Here is a 19,904-nt window from a genome sequence, read left to right on the forward strand (position 1 = left end):
AATTTAACATTAATAACCCGAAGATTGTTAGGATGTCAAGGACAGACAAGTACAGCCAGTGTTTGCCTGTAGCACGGTGACTGCTTCACCCCTCGCATTTTATTTTGGCTTGGATAGGTACTGTCTGAAATGCTAGTGTGTGGAGTTACATCTGAGCAATCAAGCTTTATGTCTGTTGTGATGCCAAGGGAGAGGATGTACTGCAATGTAAGTTATACTGCAATGGCAGGACAGAGCCATGCTATAAAAGCACATTACAAATGTTAGATTAGTCATCCAAATACATTCCCCTTTAATATTTTCTTTGCAGTGGAGTAGGTAATTGCTGGAATTTCACATTTTTAGTTTAACCATGAATAGTTCAAACTTGCAGTTCATTTTAGTGATTTGTTTCACAATAGATTCTCTCCATATCACTTTGTCTTCAGCACACCTTGGCCTACATTTTCAAAAGTAAGCAGTGATATTTTGAGCCCAGTTTGAGAAGCTTGGTGCTCAGCTTTTCTAAAAATATGGTGTCTCAAGGAAAGCACTTAAAAATTGAGGCAGCCAAAACCACTAGTCATTTTGACAATTTAAGCCCTATACTTTTGGAGAGAGTTTGAAGGCAACTGTAAGCATTGCTGCCTTTGTCCCACAAAATAAAAAACAAGTGTGAGGGCTCTTTTTAGTCTTAGACTTACTTTTCAGATGCATGCTTTATTTTGTCTATTAGTTTATTTTCTATGGAGATAGTTAGATACAAAACTATCATTTTTCATTTGTGGCAGGCAAGCTAATGATCCCAAAATGCTGTGCCAATGAATGGCCTTATTAATTTTAGGCAAAACACCCATTCACTTGCAATGGGAGTTCAATTCCCTTAACAATTATTAGATGTGGCAGTAAGGGTTTAATAGATATCTACCATACATATCTAGCTGTACAGTATGTTCAAAATGAATACACTTGAAGACGCATTTAACCATAAATTCTCACACTCAAAATGCTAAAATGTGCATTTCAGCAATTCTTTACAAGATCCTAAATATGTGTGAAATCAGCATGATCTATACTTGAGTAGGGACCGTCTACTCAAAATAAATCTGGAAGAAGATTGGATGTGGATTTAAACCAGTCTAACTATTCCTCAGTAACTCCACCTGTGAATGTACTTACTCTGGAATAAGAGTTCCTTATTCTAAATTAGCTTAATCCAATGAATTAAACTAATTTAGAATAAGGCTTGCTCATTCTGGATTAAAAGCATCTGTACATAGAGTTAATCAGGAATAGCTATTCTGGAAAAACTCCCTGTACGTCAAGCTGATTCACAGCCTTTTGAAATCAATAGGAATCTTTTCATTGATATCATTGAGTTTTGGAGAAGACCCACAGAGTCTAATACTTTTAATTATTGTTTAGGTTGTGACACAAACCATTAGTTGCTTCCAGACTCAAATCGGAGGAAGGTGGTCTGTTCTGAACACATACTGTTAGCTTTTCCCAGAGATCCAGGACTTGAGGACCTTGAGCCAGTCTTCATTCTGAATATCCTTCTTTCCTTTGGTTTTTATCTTCCCTGTAACTGTTATGTAGATTACTTCTATTTAAATCTACTGGAGTCCTTCAGTACTCTGTGTCTTCTTAACAATTTTTACATCAATAATAAAAATATATTGATTACAATTAGTACTCCTGGAACAATCACTACATTTAAATGTTTGATTTAAAAAAAAAATCTATGACTTGATTAATGGAGCCAGTGTACAGAATGCTGCTGTCAAAAACGGGCGTTGTCTCATTCAGATCTCACATTCTCTTTTGCTTCCTGGGCTGGTAGAAGCTACACATGAAGTGGAGGAAGATCATGCAGTCTTCAATAGGAAGTGAAGATGGCTCGCACCAGACTATGCCTTTTCTTCCCAACCCTGGCTATGCCACAAAGTATTTCTTGAAGTAAAAGTGGATGTAACTTTACACTCCTCTCATTATGCTGTAGAAAACACTTGAGGGTATGGTGGATTCCGAGTGAAGAAGCATTTATTTTGACTTTCATCTCAACTGGGGAAATCATTTTCTGCTCAACTTTTATTTTAAGAATATCTGATTAAACATCAGGGACATGTAAAATCAGAATAAACATAAATTCACCAAATATACTTTATTCCCCACCAAGTAAAAGAGAAGTGATTAATCTTTAAGTCCCTTTTTAATGATTGAGTATTCATTCATCAACATGTTCATATAGCATCTCATCATCATTCAGTTTTCGCTGTTCTAGTTTTTTCCATGACTGAAATATACCAAAAACACATAAATGTGCCCTAAGCACAAAAGACAGGGTTTTAGTTTACCTTGACAATGGGATGAAATCAACTTAGAATTAACCACCATAATAATTCTACTTCTTATTGAACCTTTGGGCTACGACACAGGATAATCCTAGTTTCCTCTATGCCTTTATTGAATGAAAGATGAGGAAATGACTGTTTAGTTACACTGTGAATTAGAAAAGGGTTAACTGGCTACGAAATACATTACACTGGTGTAACTGGGTTAGAATAATTAGTGTTAGTTTAAAATCACCTATAGTTAAATAACATTCTGGAAGACATTCACACAAGCCAGAAAATTTAAAGTTAAGACAAACACTGTTCTTAACATGTGGCGTATGTGTGGAGTGTGTGTGTGCGTGCCCATGAGGGGTGAGGCTGGAGATGACGGAAGATGGACAAAGGCACAATGGTGTCAGGATGGAGTGTTAGCCTTAATTTAGAGTTTCCTGGCTTTTATCAGATTGACCTAAGGTTTCAAGGTTTGAAATGTGTGTCCCCCGTGGAATTCAGCTAGACTCATGCAGACAAAATCCTGTGGCGCACTTAAAATATTCACTTATATATTTTAAATAGATGGAGGAGTAAACTGCTCCATGAAAAAGGGTGCACTAACTTACTCTCCCCGCAACCGAGTAAGAAGGAATCAGGAAGTAAGTGAATTGTCATTCTCTGAGACCCAAATTGTTCTCTAGTCTGTTCCTGGGTTAGTATAGATATGCACTGCCTCTGACTCACAGCAGACTGTCAGGTTACAATCTAGCTCCAAGAGCGTGATCCGACCAGCACTGATGTCAGTTAAAAGCCCACCATTGATTTCATTGGATTTCTATTGGGTCCTAAATGACTAGAAGCGTTGTTGTTAACCAATGGAAGGCCCTGCTTGCTTGCCTGGAAGCAAGAGGATGATAAAATGGGGGTCCGACCAACCTCAATTGCCATTAACTTCAATGAGAGTTGAAGAGCTTACATCTCCCAGAGATGCCAGTCGCACGTGTTCAAAAATTGTGAGTCAAGCTTCCTTCAAAATGGCTTACAAATTGGCCTACACATCATGAGATTTTAAACAATACATTTGGGGTTCTTTTTATTTGCCTTCTGTATTTTGAGCCTTTAGGGGTCAAATTTTAAAGTATTCTTCCACAATCATGAGAGCTACAAACTTAGTATTGGGGTTTGTTTTTTTTTAAATGAAAGCTGAGTCTTGCATGATCACATGACTCCAGGACCTGGGGTTTTAAGAAAGTACAGTGACTCATGATAAACTCATGAGATTTGGCAGTACTGTGTTCAACACCTTGCATATCTGGGCCCAGGGAAGAAGGAATTTAACCCAATTATTCAGCACAGTTGCGCAGAGCACTACTTGCAAGGTTTGCTCAAAGATAGGTTTAGAGATATAATTTTTTCTAAAAAAAATATGGAAAGTTATAAACTGGTTTTTATTAATCAGAATATTTGCATAAATGTGGTTTTAGTTCTGAAATTGTTTAAGTGTTTGTAATGATGCCAGTGTTGCAAATATTCTCTTTGTCAGTTTGCAAATGTATGAGTTATTAGAAAGCTCAAAATATGTCATGCTCCAGAATGCAAATTTGTATTGGGGAATTTTTAAAAACTGGATTTTTTTAGCCCAGCTGTAGGGCCTCTTTGAAGCTCTTCGACATATGTTGTTGACAAAGCTTATCTGTGTTTGAATACGACAGTAACAGGCACTCTGTCTAACCCACTGTAACCAAATATGTATGAGCACTAAGGCCCCAATTCCAGGATCTCATGTGCAGGTGTCTAACTTTACTCATGTGAGTAGCAACTGAGGGTTAAATTGCAGCTTTGCCACAAGCTACTTGTATGGGAGAACACATTATTGCAAACCGATCAGCCCAAGAATCAGACTGCGACTCAGATCTTGCAGCCTGAGTTTCTATGTTGAGTTTCAGCTCAGAACAAAGTTTCACAGAAGAATTACGTACCTTGGAACAGATTAAAATGGGAATAGAGAATTTATACGGCAGCAGCATAAATATCACTTACTTGTACTTACAAACAAGTCAGATATTTTGAAAACATAGGATATTTTAGATCAAAGGCAGACTTTTTAGGTTCATCTTATCTTGCTTAGTTGGCAGTTGCATATCCACATGTTTTCCCTCCGCTAATGCACTCCAAACTGGAAACAACACCTGCCAAGTTCCTATTGACATCAACAGGAATTCTGTAGGCAGAGAGCTGGCAAGACCCAGCTCTTAACGTCTTTTTCGATCTGTGTCTACTACTGTACTTGGTTCTATTTATGAATGTATGTGATAAAAAAAGTGTTTACAAAAAATATATCATTTTTTTCTTTAGAAAGATCTAGTTCTGTTAATAGTAAATGAAGTTTACAGTTCCGAAACTGGTGTATCTTTACTACTAGAACCTACTAGAGTGGAAAAGTCTGGATACTGATGAGGGATTGAAGTGGAATGAAAACAAAAGTGGCCACATTTGCATAAAGAAAATGCCTGATCATGTTTAATGCTGAAACAAGACCTATTGTTTGCTATCATTTATGATATGATCTGTGACCGGAACATACTAGCTGTGAGTTTATCTGTATATGCTATATGTACAAAATAAAATATGAAAATGCTGTTACTGAAATATTAGAAATGCTCTATCTGCTTAAGTCTAGATAACAAAAAGTTGTAACTTCACAGAAACAAAAATATGACATAGCATGCAGTCACAATAGCAAGCACAAAAAGAAAAATGTTGATAAAATATACATATATATGCATATTATGCAAATACAATTTACCTTAACATACAATGTTATAAGAGTGTTTGATCACGTGAATGCATGTTTAATAAAGAATATAGCTTGATGGGTTCAGATAACCTGAGATGTCTTTATGCTTTCACTGGAATAATTACCTTTAAAATCTATAGCAGATGCAGAACACATTGGCAGTGTTTGAATTCTTAGCTACATTACACTAAAAAGGTGCTTGTTTTTCAGAATGACATCTTAGCTGGAACCAGTCCAAGTGAAAAAATTGCACTGTACATTTTGGTACTTACAAAAAATTCCTTTCATTGCTGATGGATATTTAAGACGGATGTTTGGAAACATTATGAATTTCTTCAAAACACTAAAGCAACACTCGTCCTATGATTAGACTTACTTACTGCAGAAGAGAAAGCAAGCCATGACTGAAAATTGACAGGAAAAAAATCTTACAACATATAAAAACTAGAACTATTAGCAAGGAAAATTAATTTGGCTTGCTGAAAGTAACACTGATATGCAATACAAATGACATTTTAAACTTACCAATGGAAAGGTGTCAGTTTATGTTCAACTTGTATGTCAGTTTTTCCAAGCAATGTTTCTGAATACTGACTTGATATACGATTACAACTGTTTGAAAATTTCTATGACAGTCAAAGTGAGATTATACGATACTCAATTTTCTCAAGGCTTACTGTTTTGAGGACACCTGTCTTTCAATTTAAAAAAAGTTCTTTTGATGTGCATTCTATATTGAATTGTCCATAACCTCAGAATGTGTGTATATATATATATATATATATATACGTGTGTGTGTGTGTGCGCGTGCGTGTATCTATAGAGAGAGTACACTTCTGTGCACGTTTCTATATATACACGCACTTCCACAATATATGTATACACACATACATGTGTATTTTATATATAATAAAAGTTCATATTATACATAAACTCGACAGGCAGAGCAATATCTCATGTATTATTATTGAAGTCTTTTAGAAAAGTACAGTCACTCAGTTAACATAATATAACCAATAAATTAAGTTGAAAAGAGAAAATGTGAATGGAAACACCACCCGCGACCATCTGTCTATGGCATTCACATCCGTTAGATCAGGGATTTTTATTTTTAGCTGTGAAGACCTCCTCCGTAAATGGCTCTTCTTGCTGTGGGGCACTGTTCTGTCCATTGTACGCCTTCCAAAGCTTTCCCGATTCGTGCTTTGTTTTCTGTACTGGATTCCTGAGTTGTCAAAGGATATTGTTGAATTCCTAGCATCAGTAACGCTGGTTGTAACCTCATGGCTTGCCACTTCATTGTGAATTTCAAGAGATGTTAGCAAAATGTTTCCATGGGCATCCACCTTGTTTGCGAAAGGAAATTCACAGCGTTAGGATTCCAAACTTGTTTTCATATATCAACAAAATTGGAGAGCATGTTTTCTGGCATTAACACATGGGCAACCCCATTAAAATCGCACTAAATGGTACTCTTCATATGCTTAAAATTAGGCACATGCTTAAGTGTTTTGCTGGATCAGGGTCATAATAAAAAGTAGCTTATGATAGACAATTGCACACTGACCACAGCCCAGCGCTCCCCCACCCCTTAGAAAAACTCCATTTTAGAGGGTTAGGTGTAGTTCAGTAACTTCTCTGCATTGCTGGGTGGGGGTGGAGAATCATGCTGACAGCTCTTGCACCATAAGGAAGTAAATAGAACTAGAATAGGCTATAGCTTTTCCACACTAGATTTACGACTATCCCCATGAGACAAAGTGCACACACAGAGTCAGATGAAAGGAACAGCTGTGCTTTGATTACTGAAGTATTTCTAAGGAAATCTTGAATGCTTTACATTTTGGAATCACAGTGGACTTCTTTACAACTTTTCTGTTACACTTTCCATTCCAAAGTCAGTTACACAGTTTTGTAATCAGGGCAATGCATAAACTCAAGGCCTTTCCAGTTGGATGAGAGACCATAAAGCAACAGCAAAAGGATGCAGGAAGGGAAACCAGTGACTGGAGTCAGAAGATGGCACTCTTTCCTTTGAGCCTGTACTGAGCCAATGATGCGCGTGGTGTTGGTGGACAGGGTGTTGTTTGGAAGGGACTGTCTTTTTGAATGATCATGAATTACAGGATCAGAACTTTATGGTCATTCAAGATCCTGGGCCAGATTCACTGTTCCACTTCAACGCAGTGGACACGGGGGAGCACCAGGGAGCCAACTGTGGTTCCCTATTCCCATGCCTCCCAGCCGCAGTGGAAGTTACAGTTGCTGAGAAATAGTTCTAAGTAATGCCATTGGCTTTGGGTTCCTCAGTTACCTTACATCAGTGGAGAATTGAGTATAATTGATTCCACTTTGCCACATCCCTCCCTGTGTCCAATCTGTCCTTTCCTTCTTGGGAAGCTGGGGATGGAGAGCAAGGCTGGAGCAGGAGTCAGCTCCAATCCTCCAACTTTTTGCCAGTGGAATGCTCCCCTGTACATAAAGAATGTTCTGTGGACCATTTAAATCCATTTTCCATGGCCTTCCATGTCAGTTTGTGTAAGAATATTTTATTATCCCTGGTGTCCAGGCGAATTTCCAGTTCTAGTTATTAAATTTACCCAGCTAAAATTCATCCTGCAATTTCAACTGCATACAATATTTTTTTTTTTACTCTCAACCCTAAACTGTTGTGTGATCCTTCTTTGTACAACTAAACATCTCCACTCCAGAAGTTGCTGTACTTTAGAGATGGATGAAGTGATTCCTTCACCACACTGGTGTTCTGAAGCTTGAACAGTCATCTGATAAGTAATTTGGAAGCCTTAGATTATGTATTACAAGTGTAGGTATACAAGTGTCTTAATATAGGCATATTTAGTTTATTTCATTCTTGTTAAAAAGTCTTGTATGATGGATTATTCTTTGAGTTACAGATGCAACAACCTATCTTTTCCACTGAAAACAATTACGGCATGGTTGCACTAATTCTTTGTGAAGTTGTATGCAAACACGATAAGAATAAATTGGGGGGGGGGAGCAAAGTGCTTTAGACACCAAATTATAGTGATGGATACCTAGAAGTAAAAATAAACAAACTAAACTGAAGCAGTGGGGTTAAAAAGCCTCACTGGGGGTGAAGAAGTCCCATTTTTTCACCACAGTAACAATCTGGATCTGTTGTTTGTATGAGTATATGGAGCTGAGGTTTGCAAAAATGACGACAAGGTAGCCAAGTCGAAGCATGGTCCATAGAATGAGGCAGTCAGCAGGAGAAGTGAAAGACATTCAGCAGAGTTGTAAAGTACAACTTAACTTTTTTGCCTACAATTGTCACTTATAGTTGTCTCCAAAAATAATTGATCCAAATTGATTTTTTTCAAATTGTAGAGAGGATTTGAAATGCCATTTTTGCAGAACATCTATAAGATCTGTCTTTTCTTTACCAACCATAAAGTCAAATCTCTCATCCAGGCCCTCAACATCTTTCATGTTGATGGGTGAAAACACCTCCTCCCTAGCCTTCACAATGAAATCTTGTCCTATTTAAAATGGCGCAGCAAAGATTGTTTTCCTGGCTCACTGCTTTGATGATGTCATCCCTTTCTTTGCATCTCTCCCACTGGCTCCCATTTCTCCACCACATGAAACAAAAACTACTCATCTTTTAAGGTGGCTATCCGCACCCTAACTATGATCTCTCATAAACTAACAAGATACAACTCCTGCCTCTGCTCTGCCTTCATCATCCACTTATTAAAATGTTAAACAAGGACCTTCATGCTTTCTCCCATGCTGCTCCATAAGCATTGGAGGAGCTCCCTATAGACATCCACACACCACTTCCTTGTCTCCTGTCAAATTCAAATAAAACTTTCCTTTGCCATGATTCCCTCAAAAACCCTTGACAATGGACATGACAGCTGGTGTGCTGTGAACATATTGACCAGTATCTTGTGCTCGTCACGTTTCAGTTTAGTGTATCCATCTGTTGTCTCTCGTCTTATACTTAGGTTTAAGCTCCTCAGGGTAGGGCATGTCTTTTTGTGGTGTGTTTGTACAGTGTCTAGAACAACGAACTCCAAACCTAAGATTATGGTCCCTAGGCTCTACCACAATACAAAATTATTATTATTATTATTATTATTGTTGTTTAATAATAAATAATAATACAATTAGGACTTACTGCTTATATATCCAACCTAAAAATCAGGAAAACTAAATTGTTCACATGAAAAACAATCACTTTGTTTATTTGAAAATATAATTTGGTTACGTAAAGTTGTGCCATGATATATATCTATCTGAAATGCCAGATGAAACTAATTAGAAGGTGCTAGTTTGCAAATTTATCTGAAAGCTAGTACACTGAGGAACTTATATGACAATAGGCAAAAGAAACAAGAATGCACAAAGAGAGAATCAGTGTGGTCTGAAAGAACTGAGTTTGGGGCTAGTAGACAGAAATTCCTAAAGTCTAATCCTAGCTTTTCTATTGATTCCTTCAGGGGCTTTGGGCAAATCACTTAAACTCTCTGCAAAACAAGAACAATACAGTAATACTTTTTGACTGAGTTGGTAGGGGTGTTGTGAAGAATGAATAGCTAATGGATGGAAAGTGTTGCATTTCATGTGTAAATAAGGCACCAAGTAAGTTTTAAAAGACTTAAAAACTTTGGCAAATGCCCACTCTCTGCATCATCTATTCTCAAAGAATTTGAAAATCTGTATTGCTAATGCCAGGGTACTATATACTGAATGATTCATTAAGGTTTGTAATTGTACTATTTGGGCAAGATCCTCTGCTGGTGCAAATCCATGTAACCCTATTGCTTTCAATGGAGCTATGCAGAGTTACACCAGCTGAGGATTTGGTCTAACTTGTTTAAAAATGCATAATTGATTCATGATTTTTGATATCTTGAGGTTATCAGTACTGTGATCCCCACTTTAACCCTGACATTTCCTTTCCTGGTCTTCTCTGCTTCTCCTGGCCTCTCTGCCCTTGCTTCCCTATGCCTCCTTGCTTCCCTATACCTTTCTGCTTTCTTGCCTGTGGCCCCCTTTGGTTACTGTCATTTGCCCCTCTCCTCCTCCCCTCTTTAGTCTCCTCTCTTTTTATCCCACCCCTAATTTCCTTTCCGCCTCAGCACCTCTCTCTGCCCCCACTGCCGCTCCCTGCAGGACCAGTTGTTTCTGTGAAGAGTCTCTTCCCTCGAAACACGACAGCAGCACAGCTGTAGGGCTGCAGCCGCGTCGCTTCCGGGTACAGACTCACTGCCGCAGCTGGAGTGGTTCTCTCATGGTTATAGTAAATCCACCTCCCTGAGAGGAGGTAACTAGGTCGATGGAAGAATTCTTCCATCAATCTGGCACTGTCTACACTGGGGGTTAGGTGGGCTTAACTATCTTGCGCAGGGGGTGTGGAGTGATGTAGACCTAACTTTTGAGTGTAGACCACCTGGCTTAAGAAGAAGCCTCAAGTGCTCTTTCAGGCAGACAGAAGCAGCCGAGTACCAAATCATTCATTAATTCTCTGCTGAATCACTGATGACTAAATGTGCAAATTGTTAGTATCTTGTTTCAGAATCAATTTTACTCAACCCCACATCTTGCCCACCTCTGAGGGATGAGAGTTCTCTGGATGTGTGTGAAGTGACAGGTTCTTACATTATTCGACTTAGAGCCTGAGATGGATGAAAAATCAAGAAGCACCATATTTTCAAAAACAATGAGGAGTCTGGTGGCACCCTAAAGACTAACAGATTTATTTGGGTATAAGCTTTTGTGGGTAAAAAACCCACTCCATGAATATGAAGAAGTGGGTTTTTTACCCACGAAAGCTTATGCTCAAATAAATCTGTTAGTCTTTAGGATGCATATCTACTCAATGCAATATGCAATGTTTAAAGAATAAGTGCACTTTGCTGATCTAAAACCCTGATGTAAGATGTTTACATCTGCTAAAAACCAAGATCTCTTGTTTAACACTAGACAACAAATATACGTCAAGCATACCACTGTGGAGCTCTAAGTTTTAAGTACTGTATTTTTAGTGAAGAACTGGAAGGAAAGAGTGGTCTTTAAATACCCTGCAGTAATCAAGATTCTCAGACAGCGTTTTTTGTTTTGTTTTTCAAATCAGATCAATTCAGCCTTAACGCCAGTTTGAAACACTTCATTATGGTAAGAAACTGCTATGAGGCTTGATTTACTGGTAGGTAATTTGTGCTGTCTGAATTATTTCAGATCCATTTAGTTCTGTTTACTATGTCCCCAATTTTGAGGGGTTCTTTAAAATCATAACTTTTCCTTACAAGTCAATCACTGTACTCCACCAGAGGAAAAGGAGGAAATATTCTGCCTGCTCATTCATTCCGCGGTTATGTTTAATAGTTCATCAATCCCTATTTTTTAAATACAATACAGACACTTTTGTTCATTCTGAATAATATATGTGTAAACAGAAGCTTTAAGAACAGCATAAAAAAGATGTCTCTGATGTTGTCATCTTGCTCTGTTTTACATTAAAGTGACTCTACTCATGTAGGTTATCCCCCACATTTGACATGCACTAAATTTATTAGAAGATGGTAGAAACTGGATTCATGATTCCGGTTCCTTGATTATCCTCTGCCTTGCTCCTTGTGTAGTCATTTATACCTGTGCAAAGTATAAATCAGAAAGGTATAATTTTCCAGCCACTTTGCTCTTGTGTAAATAGCTATCCAATATGCAAAACAGTGGACGATCAGACCATAGACATCTAGCTTGCTTTAAAAAAAGATCATTCACTATTTTGCCTTTGGGAACTTTAAGAACATTTTATAATTGTGGGTACAACAGAAGTGACACTGTAGAGAAGTCTCACCACTGGTCTGAAAGTTAACTTTTCTGTCAGTGCTGCTCTGACACAATTGTTCATGCTGGTGAACACACAAGAGAGTAAAAGAGAGAACCATGTTAATTTCATTTTGATTGTCAATAAAGGAAGAACTCAGTGTTTGCAAATATAATGGAAACGTGTCAAGGATTTTAAAATATTACAAACTATGGAGAGGGGAAAAGCCTATGAAACGATAATACATTGTTTTCCTTGTCCACCACATAAAAATGAAGTTTGTTAAAATAATGATGACTATTTTGCACTGATGTTGAAAAGAAAATGAAGAGTAGGAGTCGCCCATTGCCCTGCACTTTTGTGTAGTCATTTTTGCCAGTGCAAAGTGGGTGCAAAATGCTACCAGGTCAAAATAGTAGTGTAAACTCAGTTTACACTGATGTAAATGACTACACGAGGCGCAGGGCATTAGAGAATCAGGCCCTAAGAGTTAATTTGTGCAGAGTACTGTAATATTGCATGAGTCTCCACACGTTGAACATCCATATCCTGTGTGCGATGACATTAGTGTTTCCTCCAACATCTTGACACGTTTTGAAAACTTGGTACACAGTCCTCACGCTTTCACTGTTTTTTTTAAAACAATACTAAAAAGGAATCCAGGAAAAATGAATAATCTCTGAAAAATAAAACCAACCCTGTTATTCTCAAATTTCTGAACACAAACCTTAATATAATGCTGTCACTTCTGTGTTTAGTAGCAAGATAATTTCATTTTCAGTGCAAAAATTCAGTATATGGGAATGAATGGTAAAATTGACACTCTATTTAAATATTACAAAGGCATAAGTAGTACTGGTGGGGCTATCGCAGATAAGACCCAGTGTGACAGCTGCTGTCTTGGCCAACATACCAGGAACTGACCTGGGGACGTCCAGAGCTAAACGTATCACTGTCTACAGCTTGAGCTAAAGCTCTGTAGCTAGGGGCTGTAACAACTCATACCCTTTGAAAATCAGCACAGAGGGAGACCTGTACCCCATATTCATCAGTGGGTTACAGCAGCATCCTCTCCCAAAAAAGGTGGGAACTGCAGCATTAGCAGAGTAGTAGTTCTAGATCACTCAAATTCCAGACTCCTAGTGCAGAAAAGCTTATTCAAAAGAAACAAACTGCATAGCAAAACTAAAACTGAATAGAGGGGTACAAGTTAAAGCAGAACATAGGTATCTCTGCATCATGATCAGATGACACCTCCCCCCATCAAGCCTCCCCAACTACATGACCCTAAGAATAGCTACAGAATAGGTATAATTGTGTAATCTTGGCAATCAATTTCTAAGGGAATGTATTTTTACCATAACCAAATTGAGGTTACCTCTCCTTTTGTGCACGCTTTTCTATAAATACAGGAATGCAACTTTTGTATTTGTGCCACAAATACCTCAGGCAGAGTAAATATATTATTGAAAGATACGTTTGTAGTTCTGTGATTACTTTATTACTTTCGGGAGCTGTCCTCAGATATGAGCCAGTCTACAAAGGTTTCAAGATACGTTTCTTTTTAATCCCTAAATTAGTAGTACTGCAAAAACTAGACCACATGGGGAAGGAGCATCCAATGTTGTTCTCCAGTAACTGCAACTGGGTGGTGTGGCATTAACAAGTTTGAGAGACATGAGCTTACAACTAGGGTTGGCAGACTTCTATTTTATTTTATTTTTCTAATTTTGATGAATATAGATTGCTATTTAACATATTTATTTGATTTTTATCAGTTTTTTATTTTTACAGTCACTGGAAAGGAAGTGTGGGGGGGGGTAGGGTTGGGGTTAGGGAAGTGCTGATGTTGGGGCTACACAGGGTTCTCAGCACTGACAGTGAGGTGGCAGGGAACTCCCTGCATGGCTAAGGGGCCCAACACACTGGGGATCATGAGGTGCAGGGAAGGCTGCGGTCTTGACCTGGCAGAACAGAGATCCTCCTGGCAATCCTGGCTGCGGGTGACAAGAACAGCTCCTGCCTGGGGATGGCTTCCATACTTCTGGCCAGTGGGTGAGCGAGTGAGGCCATGACAGTGGAGCTGCAGAGATCTCCATTCTCGGCCACAGGGCCAGTGACACCCGATGCCTGCAGGTGCAAGGTGCATGGAAGGCTGTGGTCCAGGCATGGCAGAGCAGAGACCCCTGGCCATAGGGGAGTCTACCCTGCTGCTCAATGACTCCGTCCCTGGGCAGGAGCCATTCAGCATTGGGGTGGCCTCTCCTGTGGCTGAGGACTTGTCTTCCTCCTTGTGGCCCTGGCTGGGAGGTCTCTGCCCTGCCCCGCCAGGACCACAGCCTTCCCCACATCTTGCGCCTGCAGGCTTCAGGTGTCACGGGTCCTGTGTCACTGCAGGGAACCCTGTGGAGCCCCGCTGTCATGGGAGTGAGGGAGCGGGGCCATGACAGTGGAACTGCAGAGGGCTCCCTGTACTGCCACAGGGCCGGCGACACCTGATCCTTGCAGGTGCAAGGAGGGGAGGCTGCATTTGCGTCGACTGTTACCGATTAATATTTTTTCTGCCTATTTCAGGGTGGCAGCAAAATCGACATTGACCGACATGTATGGAGTTAACTAGAATCCCACTAAGCCTACTTAAAAGATTCTTCTGAAAGAGGTCTCATGAGGTAGGAAACTTTAAAGCTAGCAGTAAAGCAAAATAAATGACACCATTTACAAATAAGATGCAGAAGTGCTCAGCTAGCTCAATAAAACAAGTGACCAGGTGCAATGGCTTCTTTTCTACCATCTTTTAATCCATAAATAATTTGCTGCTAAGAATCTCTCTGATTTCACACTTGACCTGCTCTGTATTTCTTGTCCACCTGTTCCCACATAGCAACTCTTTATTGGTATTAAAATTACTCATACATGGCACACAATATAGGCTATTTTTCTTTTAGTGGTTGATCTTATATTTTTAAATATTGAATGTAATTTGATATAAATGTGATGAGGCATGAATTTCCTTCTCTTTAGGCATGAAATTAATAAACTTGCTTAGCTTATTAAAGGAAGGAATTAAGAAGGTGTGAATAATATCAGAATGATAGTTTTTCCTTAGTGACCCTCTTATAAATATTTACTCTCTTAGGGTTTCATAGTGGCACTGATCATCGTATTATCAGCAAGCCTATGATTTTGAAGAGATAATAGGCCTCATCTCCATAATTAAAACTTCTACATGGCAGGTATAATTACAACAATCATAATTTGTGTGTTCACAAGATCACTTTTTGAGGTCAATATTACATTCTTTTAATAGATACATGGACTGCAGATTTTAGGGATCTCAGAGTTGGGGACCAGCTTTTACAACCGAAAGTGTAGGGTGAAGTGGAAGTACAAGGAATCTACGACTGTGGCAAAGAAATGCAGCAGTACAATACAGAAATGTTGGGGAACCTTTTGACATGTGGCAATACACCAAATGGTAAAGGAAAACAGATAACAACCACCACCTTGACACTCCAGTCTAAGACCTTGTTTTATAGAAAACTGAAAATTCTCATTAATTTGACATGCTATCAGTGGTGTAGGTACATCGGTCTGGTCTGGTCTCATCTGCCGTATGAGTAAGATGTTTATAGCTGGTCTTGTGTACCGGAAAGACAAGGAGGAGCAGAAGGTGGGGCTGTCTAGCGGCCCTATGCCGGCAGCAACTCCAATGCAGCTATATCGCCCCCAACTCCGCCCCCAGGCCTTCCACGCAGCTGTGTCTCCTGTCTGAGGTCTGTATAGCAGCCCCGCTGGAGAACAGGGCTCTCCCGGGAACCAGCAGTTCCTCCGCTGTATCCCCCCACCCCAGTCGCTGTACCCCCCCACCCCAGCCCTGTCCTCTGGTGGGGCTGTTGTACAGACCCCAAGCAGGAGACGCAGCTGCATGGGAGGGCAGGGGGCGGTACAGACGCACCAGAGGAGCTGCTGGCAGCCCCACATTCTGCTCCTTTCGCAGCTGCGGTTCTGGAAAGCCCTGCAGTTCAGCAGTCTCCGGTGCAGTGGGAGAAGGACAAAGCCCCTCCCCTCCCAGGTAATGTGGGACGGATCATAAGGAAGGGATGGGGAGAGCGCGGGGACCCCAGGCTGGGGGCGGGAAGGAGTCACGTGGGAGGGGCACATCAGGAGGTCAAGTGTCCCCCTGTTAGCTGGTGCCCCCCCTTTGTGTCCCTCCTATGAGTGCAGCAAACTGGTGAGAAATGAATTCTACTTGCACCACTGCATGCTATTCAATGGAGGTATCTGTGCTGTATTGAGCACCAAGTTGAATCTGCAAGCTATCACTTTAAGAGTGTGTGAGGGGGTAGTTTTTGGGTGTTGCTTGCAGGGGTCCGCAGTGAAGTGTGGATTTGGCAGCAGTCAGTCTGGAAAGAGACAGCTTAAATCACAGTGGAGTGAAGTTGTGCTTTGCTGTCTTGGGGGCAGACTCTCTCTCTCTCTCTCTCTCTCTCTCTCTCTGTTTTGGGTTTCCTGTGTGTAATCGTTCTGAATTCTAAGAAATAAAGTAGCATTATACTGCAACCGCAAGAGTTTGTATGTTTTTATCTAACTTCTGTATGTGTGTGCGCTGAACATAGGAGTATCATACTATTATCTAATTTATAGCTGGTCAGATCTAGGCAGATCAAAACAGGGAAATTGGTTCTTAGCCAAAAATGTGCTGTATATTAATTGTTTCAACAACTGGCTTACACATGTAAAATTATCAGAAGTAGTCTAATTACAATCCTGGTCAACCAAAACTGCCATGGTAATTTGCCAGGGCACAACAATTACTACAAGATTTTTCAGGTATTGCATTTTTCTCCTTACAGTTGCAGAATGGCATGATTTCCATGATAATATGATCCTAACAGAATGTCAGCAGAACCATTACACTTCCTGAACTGTGCTGGCTACCTTGTGAGGTATCATGCAGGGATCTTCATACCAATAGGGCAAAGAGAACAAAGATGATATTTTAATTGAATATGTGCCACAACTGTGATTGGCAGGGATGCTTGAGCTGGAGGTGGCTGGCACGGTGGATTCCAGGATACTGGAACATGTCCCCCCACTTTGATCTGAAATAGCCTGGATTTGGTGAGCTTCTGAGTAGGCTGCAAAAGACAGCTGTTTGGCAGGATTTTTGAAGAGGGATAAGGGTTTGCCTCCCACAATGATGAAGGAGTGGAAAAGAGCTTTCTTGTAGGTGGTGGGCTTGCAGAGTTCCTTACAAATGATTATTTTAATGTTTTTGTTGTAGTACTAGTTATATAGCTGTTTGGGAATTTTCCAATGAAAAATCTGTCAACAAAAAATGTAGTTCCTACAAAACTGAAATTTTCTGCAGGAAAATTTTAATTTTCCATTTTAAAAAAAATTATTTTCAATCAGGAAAATTTTTAAAAGAAATATTTAGTTTCAGATCAACCTGACTTGACTCAAAAGCATTTTTGTTTATGCACCTGGATTGAAATATTTCATTTCAGGTCAGTTTGATATTAATCTTTTTCTTCCTGAGCTGCTGTGATGCATCATAGGGGCTGTAGTTCCGGTATTTCCAGTCTCCTCTAAGGGCTCCCTGCCTGAACTACAACTCCCATGATACACTGTGGTCTCTCTTTCAGTTTGAACTGCTTTGGTAAATTATGGGAATCCCATGATCTCGAGTCATCATGAAAGATGTAGTCCAGCGGAGGAACCCCATGCATAGATAAGAGTGAGGTCATGGGGCACAATGGCAGCTGATGTGGACACAATTCAATGCTGAACTGATCTGAAGGCAAAATATTTTGGCATTTCTGGATGAAAATTTTTTGGGACTTTCCATTCCATGAAAAGCTTTGATATTTCGACTTTTTTTCCCAATTCTAGATGAAAACAAACGTGGAAATATCAGAATTTCTTGCAAGATGGAAATTCCAATTTTCAGCCAGTTCTAATTACGTTTTAGGTTGCCTAGAGCCTTGTATTGGTATTTTTTTTTTCATTATTATTATTTAAATATAAATAAATAAATGTTAAGAGCAGTTTGACACATTTCCATTTGGGAAAGGAAAACAAATGCCAATTTCCATTTCACTGTGTCTGTGAATCATTCATTCCCGTCACCATGTAACTTTCAGTGTCGATATTTGGGGCACAGTAAGATAGAGTATGGAATATTCTTTTCTCCCCCATTGTTTCTCCTTGCTGCCCTTTGCCCTCTGTACCAGGAGGGAGCACTGTTCATGCTGGTCCCTGGGAACACTTTATCTTTTGATTGGAGCTATTGCTCGTCCTCTCTCTCTCTCTCTCTGCTCATCACACATTGGCAGAGTGGGACGTGAAGCAACAACTGCTTGGAGTGGAACAGACAGGCAGCGTGATAACAGCATGTATAGCACTCCTAAATGCGGCATGACCTGGTGACAGCTGATCAGGAACAAGTCAGAGAAACTGCCTAAAAACATGGCATTTGAGAGGCATGTCTGTGGCAGTGTGACCAACATGGAGATAACTAGGACACACAGTTTCAGCTTTTCAAATGCAAGAGCTTCTGACATGGTACAGTGTCCACAAAGCCATTATGAAACATAGTTACTGAGCCTGAACTGTAGCCACTTTTCAAACTTAATCATCAAGTAAAAAAACCTCCCAAACCAATGGATTTTAGTACACATAACTTTTCTATTATTGAAAATATTCATGCTGTGGGGGTCAAATAAGACCATGAAACCATACAAAGCCCTTTTGCAACATATCTAAAAGGAATATTTGCAATCAAGCCTGGCAGTTTGTATGTTAGATTTTAGTCCTATGAAATGTAAAAGCTGAGCTACAGTATAAGCATCCTTCATGGTGATGCTACTACTTTCAACGGCTGGAAAACTTGCTAGTGACAGTAATGTGACATTCCTCTTCCTCCTCCTGTCCCCTTTGTTCAAGAGGACACTGCCTCAATAGCATGGCCAGCCTCTGTTACTTTAAGATCAAGGGATCAAACTCAGATCCTGACCAGGAAGTTGCTCTGCCTCTAGCCTGCAAGTTATAGCTCTCTATTTAAAAACAAATAAGATGTGCAACTGATATTAATTATTTATTATTATTATATTTTCCTTTTCCACTTGCTTGAAAATTTGTAGCCCTGATCTTGGGGTCTGGCTGAGCTGTGCTCAATGCAGGTTGGGGTTGTAGGGGCCCAGACAGCATTATGCCACCTTTATTGCCCTCATTCTGGGGCAGGCCAACTGTCAGCTTAAAGTTGTTCTGATGACCAGGGAGGAGTAGGCAGACAGTGCCCATGCCCTTGTCCCCCAGACATACTCCCCCCTGTGGCAGGAGCCAAGGGATGCGGGTGACGTAGGAGTTACTACAGCATCAATATACCCACTGAGGATTCTCCCAGACAGAGGAGATCCTCATGGAACAATGTCTGATGACTCTGCACTGCCATAACAGGCTCTATGTCTTTACTTTCTGTACCAATAAACAGCATTGAACGTATGCATTGCATGAGTTGTAACTTTCTTTCCTCCATTTAACGTGTCTTCTAAGCTTTCCTTCAATAATTATCTCTCTACTTCCCCCATCCAAAAGGGCCCTGATAGAAACAAACCTCCCTCTCTAGCACAGGAATGCTGGACACAGCTCCCTCAATAGCCGGTCAGTGGCAGTTTCTTGGGTTAGCTAGAGGGACTACTAGTGAAATTAACACAAGGTTCTAATTTCCAGGTAGATATACTATCTCCCACAGTATTTGCTGACCCTCTTGCCTGCAGCACTGGTGAGACCTCACCTGGAATACTGTGTGCAGTTCTGGTCTCCCATGTTTAAGAAGGATGAATTCAAACTGGAACAGGTACAGAGAAGGGCTACTAGGATGATCCGAGGAATGGAAAACTTGTCTTATGAAAGGAGATTCAAGGAGCCTGGCTTGTTTAGCCTAACTAAAAGAAGGATGAGAGGAGATATGATT

At 40.0% G+C, this 19,904-nt stretch overlaps 1 protein-coding gene across 3 annotated transcripts in view; it reads right to left on the minus strand.

Annotated features, from left to right (window-relative positions):
• GABRB3 (gamma-aminobutyric acid type A receptor subunit beta3) overlaps positions 1–19,904 on the minus strand; it is a 165,186-nt gene that overhangs the window by 12,881 nt on the left and 132,401 nt on the right. For 2 of the 3 annotated variants that reach the window (XM_037898739.2, XM_043537654.1), the window contains one exon: positions 1,422–6,452. The exons of the other annotated variant lie outside the window; for it this stretch is intronic. In XM_037898739.2, coding sequence (XP_037754667.1) covers positions 6,102–6,452 — 351 coding nt within the window. In that variant the 3' untranslated portion in view covers positions 1,422–6,101. Of the gene's footprint in view, positions 1–1,421; positions 6,453–19,904 lie in introns of those variants that run through there. 3 annotated transcript variants of the gene reach the window in all.

The sequence above is a fragment of the Chelonia mydas genome, chromosome 1 (assembly GCF_015237465.2).
Source record: "Chelonia mydas isolate rCheMyd1 chromosome 1, rCheMyd1.pri.v2, whole genome shotgun sequence".
Lineage (NCBI taxonomy): Eukaryota > Metazoa > Chordata > Testudines > Cheloniidae > Chelonia > Chelonia mydas.